The sequence below is a fragment of the Toxotes jaculatrix genome, chromosome 8 (genome assembly GCF_017976425.1).
Source record: "Toxotes jaculatrix isolate fToxJac2 chromosome 8, fToxJac2.pri, whole genome shotgun sequence".
NCBI classification, from domain to species: domain Eukaryota; kingdom Metazoa; phylum Chordata; class Actinopteri; family Toxotidae; genus Toxotes; species Toxotes jaculatrix.
Window position 1 is genome coordinate 13,626,307 of NC_054401.1, and position 11,876 is coordinate 13,638,182.

Consider the following 11,876-nt stretch of genomic DNA (forward strand, 5'->3'; position numbering starts at 1 on the left):
GTGAGTCTGAGGCTCACACCTTGCCAGGAAGCTCATCACATAGGCAGACATCTACACACGCATGCACAGAGAGAGAGAGAGGCTATTAGGAATATGAAGAGGAGGGACTGGTAAGATGGCAATCATGGAAGGTAAAGAGGGAGAGTGACAGGACTGAAGGAGAGACAGAGGACAGTCTAAGTGGCTTTGATTTGTTCTCCTGACATATGGATTTATGGAGACATTCATCATCTCATAGTCAGCTCATGAAACTGCTCTGTAACTGTTGATCATCAGCAGACTGCTAAATGAGAGCACAGACGAACTTAAAATGCTCAATGAGAATATAGTTAAACATCATGTTCGGTGTCCATTTTGTTTACTCAGAGGCTGAAGGCTGCACTTTCACACCACCCTGGTGCCATCGCCAACGGGAACATGAACTCCATGGGCCACATGATGGAGATGATGTCATCGCGGCAGGAGCAAGGCACCCACCATCACATGCACTCACACCCGCACCAGCACCTGCAAGCCCCTCCCCACGCCTACCACCACCACAGCCATCACCACCACAACCAGGGCCACGGCCAGGGTGGACACCATCACCCGCAGGGACACAACCCCCATCACAACTCTCACAATCCCCACCTCCACCCGGGTCACCCACACCAGACCTCGCCGCACCCTCCAATGCACTCTGCTTCACAGGTAAGCAAAGCACATTCCCAGGAGAGCAGAAGCTTTTAGACGGCCCAAAGGCAAAGCCACAAGTTCAATAACACATTAACTACACTGCACTGTAAAACCTCTCATACAGCTTGAAGCCAGTGTCTATGTACCATGACAAAAACGAGACAGTGCTTTAGTAGCCCTTTGAGCAGTTTAGAAGTCAGCTATTAGTGGTTTAGTATAGATATATAGCTGTAATGATGCTTCAAATTCACAGTAAGCCAGTGGACAAACACATTTTCCCTTGCTGCAGCCGTAATGCCAAGTAGTTTCCTGGCAACCATCTTAAAGGTAACTTTTTCCTTTGAGGTTGGTCAGCTACAGGTCAATGTCAGATGCCCGCCATGGAGAGAAGAGGTCATGAAGAGGCCATAAAATGGCTATTATAACAAAATGCTCAGGACTGTCTCTTGGAAACTGTGCTCCACGCCCTCCGGCACCTCCAAGTTGCTATTATGTGGCCACGGTGTGATCCAGGTGCAGAGGACGTTTTATAAATGCTGGTCCTGATGGTGAACAGACAGCCTTGGCTAATAGTGCTGGAACATCTTAGCTGTGAATATGTGTGGTTTAATTCTAATTGAAAGTTAAATATTGCTCACACCATTAACGATAATACAGCGTGAGACACTTTGTCCCTGCATTGTCTAGCGCCCTCTGCAATGCCAAGCATTTTGGTTGAAGGACAGTCCGACATCAAGAAGTGCAAGTCACTGTATGTTCCAAATGTACCATTAAGGCATTAAAACAACAACTCTCTGTATGCACAGCCGCCATTAAAGCAGCTTGTATTTTCCATGGTTCTCATAAAAATGGTAATGATCTGAAGACTGCAAACACTTGACCTTGCCAAGGATATGTCAAGATCTGTCAGTGCATGTACGATTTTAGAAACAGGCCTTTTGACTGTGTCTGGTGGTGTTAGTCTGAGTGGAAGTGGGCGTTGGAAAACTGCCTCCTGACACCTCTTTAACAAGGTGGGCAGGCTGGTGAATCAGCCCAGTCACTCACTCATTCAGTCACTCCTGACGCCCACAGCCAGGCTCACGGGGCACGTGGCACAACCAGATGTTGTTTTTGGGGAAGTTGCCAGACATGGAATAGCTGCAGGAGGTAATGTATAGATACTTGTTTAGAGGCAGGGGGGCTTTGATGACAGTGGAGCAGCGAGAGCAGGCCGGTGACTGGCTGTTTTCCAGGTGTGTCAGCTCTCATCAAAGAGCTCACTAATGCTGATACTCTTTCCCTGTGTTTCAGATGTCACCTGCAACTCAGCAGATGCAGCCTACACAGACGATGCAGTCTCCACCCCCCAGCGGCGGGCGGCGCAGGCGAGTAGTGGACGAGGATCCGGATGAACGTCGGCGGAAGTTTCTGGAGAGGAACAGAGCGGCAGCAACAAGATGCAGACAGAAGAGAAAAGTGTGGGTGATGTCTTTAGAGAAGAAGGCAGAGGAGCTCACCCAGACCAACATGCAGCTTCAGGTACAAACTAACAACCCTCTCATTCTAGATCTGTGCACACAATCCACTGCCACTCGCAACAGTCAGCATATGTATTTGACCCCATTCCTCATTCTGAACATTATGATATTATTGTGTTTTGCACCAAAGATAATGGCAAGTTTGAGTTCGAGCATGAGGTTGAGTGCAACACCAACAAGATCAGTTGTGCATTGTCAGTATTGGACTGATATTTAAAAAAAACACGTCTAGAATCTTGTTTTACTATTTACACAACTTAATGTTTAGTAGTTACCTTAGAGGGGCATTTCAGCAATTTAGCATTGTACCCCCATTATGTTTGGGGACTCCCAAGAAACAGATTTTTAAAAAAGGAATGGTAAAAAAAGCAGCAGAGGTTGAGATATCCTGCCTTTTATTCCCTGGTACGAGTGAGTCAAGCTCCAAAAACACTGGATCCTACAGTTCCCATAATGCAACAGAATGTCACAAATTTGTAACTAAGGTTTTCAGTTAATTTGCCTTAAGCACAATCCCAAATATAAAATAACCCTGATGAACACATAAATAAGTATGGTACTTACTTAAGGATAGTAGTGTAGCCTGCTCTTATTGTGGATTCCCATGATGGTGAGTCTTAAAGGACCTCTGTGTTTTTCCTGCATTTCAGAACGAAGTGACCATGCTAAAGAACGAGGTGACCCAACTCAAGCAGCTTCTTCTAACACACAAGGACTGTCCCATCACCACTATGCAGAAAGAGTCCCAAGGTTACCTCAGTGAGTAGCTCAAACATACACATACACAGACACACACACACATTTGGCAGTTTGACCAAAAACACGTTTATCTGTGTGCCTTAGCCCTACGGGGCAGATAGCCGTGCTGTGGAAATGCTTTTTAATTGTCTTGCCAAAGGAAAAGTATGAACTCCACAGACCAAACTGTGATGGACACAAAGTAACGGCCAAAGGTCTTCGCTCCTATGTGCTGGTATCCAGCTCCCACGCTTGCTACAGGACTCTTCCTTTGACATATGGGTGTTGCACACTCTGGTAGCCCGCCTGGGCTGGGAGTCTGTAGTCTGAATCCCACATGAGACCTATTTTTCCATCTGACGACACCTCAGTGCGCAGAAGCAGCCGAGACGCAGCGCGAGAAAAACGTCACAGGCGGCACATTGGTATCCATACCCTCATGGATGCCCCGGGATCTCAGTGATTATTGGACTGTGCCTCAGCCGTGCATGACATCAGAGCCCCACCCTTTGATACGGATACAAGTGACATTTCCGTGTAATTAGGATAAAGCACCTCCCTGCGTGGCTTTAGCACAGGAAAATAAGTCTCACATCCCCTTTGGCTGAATGGTTCTTTTATACAGGAGAGAGCCAACTCCCAGACTGGGCTGGGAGAGACTTTCATCGATGAGTCTAGCTTGTGTACAGATGTCACCTTCAGTGTGTCCAAAATTCATCAGGCGTGTTTACGGAGTTGAATGATTCACTTTTCCATTTTTTGTGTGCTATCCATTTATGGTCTATTTTGAGATGACAGGTGAGAAGTTAGGTGTGAATTTAGCTTGTCATTTGTTTGACATTTATCTGTTTCTGCTAATAAAGCTGTCTTTTTACAATAACAAGCTTTGGTCTGTGTTTTCTTGGTCCTTTCTTTTACTATCACATAATATTTTGAAGCCTCTCCGTACACTTTGAAGGTCATAGAGTTTGCACTTGCACACACACCCATGCTCTGCACGTTCTGTCCACCCTCAGTGATGTCTCTGCTGTCTCCTCAGGTCCAGAGAGCAGTCCGGCGGGAAGTCCAGCGCCAGCGTGCTCGCAGCAGCAGGTCATTCAGCACAACACCATCACCACCTCCACCACGACTGTAGGGGGCAGCAGTGTGCACGGGCAAGCCAACCACCGCACAGACATTAACCCCATCCACTAGGGACAAGAGAGACTATAACCCCAGCTGTAGCCCTGAACCCCCTCCCCATCGCTCCCCCTGTTTTCCGAGGGTGGTCAGCTGCACACGCTGCCCCGCCCCCCCTCCCTCCATCAAGAAAAACCTCAAAGGCCTGTGAGGCTGTTCTTTATACAGTAGCTACAGTATGTATTTTTATAGACCAACCCTATTAACGCATAAATGTTCTATGGTTTGTTGCCTCTTTTTTAATCTGCTTTTTTGTGCTTAGCAGAAAGGGAGTTTTGCTAATCCCATGCAGCATTTAAGTGACTTTTTCTGTTGTGTAATGGTACAAAAATGGACCACAGCGGTCATGGAACCAGAGGGAGGAGACATAAGCCTCGGACAAGTCATCTCTAAGAGCAGAGCTTACATCTCTGTATGCCTAATGAACTGAATAATGGGTCAATTAACTCTCTTTATGTCACATGTGGACAGTATGTTGAGTTTATGTAGCATGTGTAATTACAGAAGACTCTGAATAAGTGGGTGGGATGTTGCTGCCTTTAAGTTGTCTTCTGAAACCAAGTCAAACTGTCGCCATGATGTCTTGAAGACAGGAATATGCAAGCAGGTGTAATGATCTTTTTCTTTTCTAGAACTGTATACGACTGTTAACCTTTTCCCTGTCAGAGGTATTCTCAGAGAATGTTATGATACATAGCATGACAGTGAAGATACCGTACGAATTAATAGAAGCAATACATCGCAGTATTGATCATCTTCTCTACTGTATGTCCACGTTATGATCAGCATGGCCAAGCCACTCTGGTCCCGAGGACATACGATGCTGTTACAGCGACAGAACTGTACACTGTGATACGTGTGAGGCAGCTCGGGAGTTGAAACAAACTCCTCCGCTCTCCAGGACCAACTAAAGCTTTAATTACTGAGGCCTCTTTTTGTGTGTGTTTGTGCATCTGGATCCACACTTTGGATTCTAATTTCAAATGAATATAACATTTGATTGTGTACGTCTGCCTAGTTTTGAGTGTGTGCATGAGAATTATGTATATTACGTGCTTGTGTTTTGCCTTCTTTCTCTTAAGAACAAAGTTCAGCGGGTGTGTAAAGAAAGAAAAACAAAAAGAGAGTGAGAAATTGACTACGAGCATGATTTTTTTTTTTTTTTTTACTAGGACTGGCATCCCATAACTGGCAGTGTTTTACAGTTTCTAAAGGGGAGTAGTTTATGGCTGTGCTTTCCAAAATGTCACAATGTGCCTGAAGTTTTCTTAAAATCTTTTGTTGGCTTCCTATAGGCAGCAAAATGTCTTTTGATCACCGTAATTATTCTCACGCTCATTACTTTCTCTGTTACTGGCTTTGTCATAGATGTCTGCAGCATGTTACTGCAGGACAAAACCAGCTGACCAAGGAGAAAAATAACCCATGTTTCGTTTTTTGACCTTTGACCTCCTCATTAATTTCTCTTCCTCTCTCTCTCAGGCCCTCCTCTGTATTTCACATTGGCGATGGATGTACTGGTAATGATACAGGCTTGACCTTTTCTATCTCCCTGCTTGCCTTGAAACTTAATGCCTTTTCATGTTGACCGCAACTCCTCTTTCTTTCCTCTCTCCTATGACTAGGAATGTCGATTCATTAGCATGATGACCATAATGCACTGTGTTTTACAGTAGGATGGATGAAATACATTCCACTTACAGGTGGAGTGATCGCAGAGCTGTCTATGCACTTTGTCCTCTGTCGTGCCAGAGGGTAGAATAGCCATATTAAGGTCCGAGTAATTCTCAGTGATCCCCCCTTTTTCACTCACCAGCGAGAAACTTAACTGTGTTTGGCTTTATGAAGAGACTGTGCCTGGCATGCATCACATGTCCACAGGTAGAAGAAGGGAACCTAGAGCTTGTATTGTAGGATGAGGCTCAGTTAAAGAGTCTGTACCATTTACTTTGTGCCCTTTTTATTCCAGGAAAAAAAAAAAACCAAAACCAAAACTCCAGCTCCAGTTTTGTCAGAGATGAAGGATGTAAATTGAGAATGTTATTTATTCTCATAATGGGTTACATTCAAGTTTTTTTCAAGGCATTCGGACTGTTTATGCCACGTCTTAACCGTGGAGTCTGTGTGTGCAGTTAGAGGATGTGTGTGGATGAGAAATGGATTCACTTGAAAAGGGCTTTGTTGTACCCAGCCCTTTGAACTGAAGCTTGCCTTATTTTTGGTTGTTTTATAAACCACATATATTGATAATTACACCATTCCAAATTAACCTCTTGCATGTGAAAATATGGTAATGACCTCAAAAAAAAAAAAAACCCTTTCAACTGGAATCATTCAGAGGATGTTGCTATTTTAGAGTTAGGTATGAGAGTCTTTACATTCATTTTTGGCAGTGGATCTAGGTTCAGGAAAAGACATTTGTTACTGTAAAGGCAGACAAAAAGGACAGATGGAAGTGCAGTATGAGTGTGTCTGTGTGGATTTGTGTGAGAGGTGGAGAACAATTACTACATATGTTATAACTGTATTATTTTAAATCTAAAACTATAAATATTGTACATAATGTCATTAATTTCTGTAATCCTGTACATGTAATGCAACCACCTTTCTTTTTGAAGGGAGTAAATGTGTGGTACATGTTTGTAAATAATGTTTGCATAGCACTTGTTGCCTTTTGTTGTATGTCAAGGCTCATTTCAGCGCTTAAATAAATTGTTTATATGTAATGAACTGAAGAATCCATTCTTACCGGCATAACTTTGTAAATTTTTTGTGTCTATAATGACGTTGTCTCCGTTTTGTTTCGTTTTGCATTTGTACAGATGTTAAAGTTATCACTGCAGTTACATTACGGTATGAAAAATAAAGCACTTGTTCTGTAACATACAACCAGCTGATGTGATTTGATGTCACAACCGACCGTACTTGACATCCCGTAGCTTCACAGCAATCATTTTCTGTGTCGATAACCGGAGTGCAAAAGATGAGCCAGCAGGCATGAAGTATCGAACCAGTGCTCAAATCAAACGGTCAACTACATTTCCTGATGCTTGTTGTCCTTGAGACATAACTGCTCATTAAATAGTTAGATGCTTTAAAGGTTTAGAATACTCATTAATTATTGAACTGTCTAGACAGCTTGATAGTTGCCTGATGAAATAACATGGCAGTTAACTTTAGTACACAAACATCTTTGTGGCATTCTGTCAAAACGCCTGATCACTTCTATACAGAAACTCTGCTGCACGTCAATTAAATTTTAGCCGTGACAGTGAAATTAACACACCTTGTGTTTTCTTACAAGTTTGTGCTCATGTGCTGTTGCAGCTTGGCAATGTCGCCTTTATACTGTCTACAGAGATACTGAATGATTTAATATTGTTTTTAGAACTTAAGATGATGAAAGACCTAATAGTTAAACTAATTAAACTACATTTAATGACCGCAGCAATTTTGCAGTGTTATTGTTTTTGAGTTTCTGGGTGTGCACTGGAGTTTCTTTGGAGCACGGTGACCCCTGGTGTACATTTTGTTGACTAACCAGACAGAGAGAAAATCCAGATGTTTTTGTAAAACTTTGCAGAAGACAGTCAGAGAAGGTTGAACGACTGCAAAATTAATTGCAGTCTTTTCTGAACATGAAAACATTCAGATTTAGAAAAAAAAACATTTTATTTCAGTTTAGTTTCAAGGCTTCTTTATATTTAATCTTCATGCCTGTACTGACTGCTTATAATAGAAACGAGATTTCCCTTACAGTCACAAAAAGAAAAAACAAAACAAAAATGATTTTCATTGAATTCAGACCTGATAACCACGCTGAACTACGTTTTAGTTTGTATTTAATTTTTGCTATTTGAATCAAATTCTGAAATGTGGACAGCGATTCAGAGGTCTGAATGCAGGTGAAGAGAACTTATTTCATTTGCAGTGCATTACAGAGCAGTTCAAAGTCCTAAACCAAATGTCGTCTCTGCTAAAACACTTAAAAATAACAAATCAGCTGCAAAGGTGTGCAATTGTGCTGATTTACACTGGATGTGACAATCAGTAGTCTTTAAATCAACAGCCATTGACCAAGAATATGATCTTTAAGGTAGAGGGGCTTTGATCAGCTGTGTGTCAACACTGAAACATTTCATATCCAGCCTCGTGTTGAAAGGAACCTGTCAATCATGTCAAAGGACCTCGCTGGTTGGTCGTAAGGCAGAATGTGTCCCCCTCCTCGGATTATGACCTGAGTGACGGGGGGGAAAGATAAAAAGATTTTAAAACAAAAGCATGTGGAGCACGTTTTACGTCGTGTCGACAGTCGTGAATATCTGCTCACCTGGTAAAACTCACGGACTTGTCTTACGTAACCTGCCACCTCTGTGTCGGTGGGCTGAACCTTCCAGTGGTAGCGTGGGGCTGTTATGTAATCGGCAGCCCCGGTCCAGTTAACAGTAGGTAGGAACCTCTCAGTCAGAGGAGCAGCAACAATTACATCCAGCTGACCACTGTATATTAAGACCTGGACATAAGGGAAAAAATGGAAAGGGGGTTTAAGAAGAACATGCTACTAAAGAAAGATAAAAGTTTGCCATTACAGACAAACTACGGTGGACATTTCTCCATCCCTCACCCTGTAGTTCTCCATCAGCACCCCCAGCCATGGTTTGATGCTCTTCATCACATCCTGCAGGAGGTGTTTCTCCACCTCTGAGCCGTCATGAAACGTCAAGTTGCCCACATGGATGGCACGTCGCACTGCCGGCAGAGTCACAAACTGGGAGAAGTACTCCTGGTCTTCGGGCTCCTGTGATGTACACAAATAATATGAATAATATAAGTCACAAGTTTCGAACGTTTCAAAAAGTTCTCGCTCTAAGACACACAGACAGCCCTGGGCTCTGCTAGTGTTTCTAAGTACCTGACATGTCATGTAGTTGAAGTAGTTGGTGCAGCCTGTAGCATTTTGGAAGAAGGAGGGATATGGGTCCACGTCACCATTCAGCAGGCTATCAAAAACCTGAAGACAGGGACACCAGCTAAGTCTCAGTCACAATAAGATTCTTTGATTTTGTGATTCTAGATGAAATATCAGAAACGGTGTCAGTTTGTGCAGCTTACCTGAAAAGCCTCCACCCACTTCTGCTGCTGGATGAGCTCCACCCCTTTGTCTGTCTGCTGGACAACGTACTGTTTTTGCTGTTCGTCGATCATGCCCGTTTGGTACATGAACTCACCATAACCACCGAGCATCTGAAATGGAAAAGAAGTCAAATTTAAGTTTTTTTCTGATGATCATTAGGGGCAAATCCCACATCTGGCCACCTGGGAAATTCCAGGTGATGTGGTTTAAAGTAAAATGACATGAAGTCAGATACACACCACTTCTGGGTCACAGAGCCCATCACCAATCGCCATCCCCTTAAAGTTGATTTTCACCTTGGCAGTGGGGTTGTTTTTGTGGATGTAGTAAGAAATGGCAGGAACATACTTCCCTGCATAAGACTGTGTGGAGACAGACACAAGTTTACATAGTGAGGACAATTTCTTAAGCAGGTGAGACTCTTTAAATTGTTGTCAGGGGTCTAACATGACACAAATTTCCCCTGATGAGCATAAATCTGGAAACCAAATCATCCTACTGTTCTGTGCACAAAATGCCACTCGTATAATGCTATAACTTGTTTTGACAACAATAATTTGCAAAGCTCAAGAACAGAAACACTTTACCTCTCCAGTTGCATAGAACTCATTGGACTGATACTCAGGAAAGATCTGGAAAAACTGTGTCAAAGCACTTTTAAGGAAGAGACAGGAACAGTAGAAGAGTCAGTAGCCAGAAAAAGCAAAAGGCCAATGTGGCAAAATTCCTATGGTTGAGTTGGATGGAAGTGTTTTACCTGTACAGATCTCTGCCAACGTCATCCTGGTTCTGAGCAAAACCTCTGTCATCACTAGTGAAGCTGAAACCCGTTCCAACCTGAAGAGAAACCCAAGCAAACTCTTCTTTTAGATCTTTAAGTAAACATTCGTACACATAAAACATAATCACGTAATCAGTTTGTGCCTTTTATTTTTTCTGAGGACTACATACTGGATTGTCAATGTACAAAACTGAGTATCTCGTTGTCCAAGCGAAATCCCTCAAACCAACTGCAGAGACAGAAAAGACATACAGGTCAGAAAATCTAAATAATGCTCCAACACGGACATTAAAGGCCTCAAGATTATTAGGTTGAATCTGGATTACAGTGTTAATGCATATGCTGCTGTGGGACCAAATCAGTTCTTACCAGTCAAGTTCTTATAAACCACATACGGTCCATGTTCCACAAACAGACCAAACATGGAGGTGCCACCAGGTCCACCTTGCAGCCAGAGCAGCACTGGAGCTTTCTCTTGGACTGGCTGTCAGACAGGTCAGTGCAGAGATAAAGTTGAGATCTCAGCTCCACCTTGTGGTGACTTTAGTTTATTAACAAAAGGACAAAAACTGCATTTAACTACACTTTAATAGAAATGTTACCACACAACTTCCTAACCAGTGAGAGTGACAATGATTAAAATGGGGTCAGGTTTAGGATAAGGTCAGGTCTGGGTTTATCAGACTGAAGAAGTATAGCAAGTAATCAAAGTACAATGTCTACCATCCATGTTTTGTCACTTAATAGTTGATTATTAACACTGAACTTGACACACGAATTTCAGGCTGAAATAAAGGGTTTTAGGTATTGTAGTATCTTGTGAAAATAACAGCGTAACATAGTACTTGATCTGACCAAACAAACTGCAGCTGACTAAATACACACGGTGCAATTTCTTATCACATGTTGACTGAGAAAGCTCAGTTAGAATACAGTAAGTACAATAAAGGCAGGTTCCAACAAAGACAAGAAAGTCTCATTATTTCTCTCCTCCCTCGCTGGGATCATTTCACAAACTGCAGCAACACAGACAATGATGTGGTTCTGCTATATGGAAAGTCCCTGCTGAAAGGGAGAAGTCTGGGCCTACCATGAGCGCAGGGAAGAACCAAAAGAAGAGGTTGCTGTTGTATTTTTTGTTGACGGTGAGGTACCCGGCATAGCTTTTGACGTTGGCACCTGGCAGTTCCCCCACCAGACTCAGTTTCCTGGCTGGAAGAGCAAGATGTCAACATTCATGCAACACACACACACACACACACAAATGCATGTGGCAAACACCACAGCCTCTGAAAAGTGATCATGATGAGCTTCTAACAGTGAGCCACGCTAACTGCAGTGTCATTGTAGTGTTATGTTATGTGACTGCTCTTTTACCTTCATCTATGGCTCCCTTCTCCAGGTAAGGAGTGAGAAAGAGAGGAGAGCCGGGATCCACTCCATTCAGTCCGCTGACACGGTGAGATTTTCGGCAGAAGAAGGACGCGCAGCTCCTTGAGTGCGCAGAGTCCAGACAGGCCCACAGTAACAGGAAACCCAGAGTTTCCTTCAACAGCCTGCCAATGTTTACAAAGTGCATCTCAGAATACAGGCCCGGCCAGTGATGTGTGAACCTTAAACATCGCAAGTCACTCAGATTTCACAACTATCTGACCACAGTGAGACCGCGCCTCTGACTGCGGGCGGGGGAAAAAAAACATGTTAATTTGTTAAAAACTTACCTCATGTTCTAAATGTCTTTACAAGTTGGTCAGCTGTGGACTGACTGAGAAGCGTGAATCTAACCTGTAAAGCTGAGTCACATGATCAGCTCTAAGGGTGGATCATATGAGATGGTGGATCACGTGGT

At 43.2% G+C, this 11,876-nt stretch overlaps 2 protein-coding genes across 5 annotated transcripts in view; one reads left to right on the top strand and one right to left on the bottom strand.

Annotated features, from left to right (window-relative positions):
• Positions 1 to 6,977, top strand: part of creb5b (cAMP responsive element binding protein 5b) — a 42,172-nt gene extending 35,195 nt beyond the window's left edge. For all 4 annotated transcript variants that reach the window (XM_041043529.1, XM_041043531.1, XM_041043530.1 and 1 more), the window contains 4 exons: positions 367 to 690; positions 1,969 to 2,196; positions 2,846 to 2,954; positions 3,973 to 6,977. In XM_041043529.1, the coding sequence (XP_040899463.1) occupies positions 367 to 690; positions 1,969 to 2,196; positions 2,846 to 2,954; positions 3,973 to 4,127 (816 nt within the window). In that variant the 3' untranslated portion in view covers positions 4,128 to 6,977. The remainder of the gene's footprint in view (positions 1 to 366; positions 691 to 1,968; positions 2,197 to 2,845; positions 2,955 to 3,972) is intronic.
• A 788-nt stretch (positions 6,978 to 7,765) lies between these two features.
• cpvl (carboxypeptidase vitellogenic like) lies at positions 7,766 to 11,836 on the bottom strand. Its single transcript, XM_041043407.1, has 13 exons — positions 11,749 to 11,836; positions 11,405 to 11,583; positions 11,118 to 11,239; positions 10,397 to 10,511; positions 10,198 to 10,256; positions 10,004 to 10,083; positions 9,834 to 9,900; positions 9,486 to 9,608; positions 9,225 to 9,356; positions 9,025 to 9,123; positions 8,737 to 8,910; positions 8,443 to 8,625; positions 7,766 to 8,349 (listed from the first exon to the last, which is right to left on the bottom strand). The coding sequence occupies exons 1-13, from the start codon at positions 11,751 to 11,753 to the stop codon at positions 8,251 to 8,253; spliced, it is 1,437 nt and encodes a 478-aa protein (XP_040899341.1). The 5' UTR covers positions 11,754 to 11,836; the 3' UTR covers positions 7,766 to 8,250.
• Between the last annotated feature and the right edge of the window lie 40 nt (positions 11,837 to 11,876).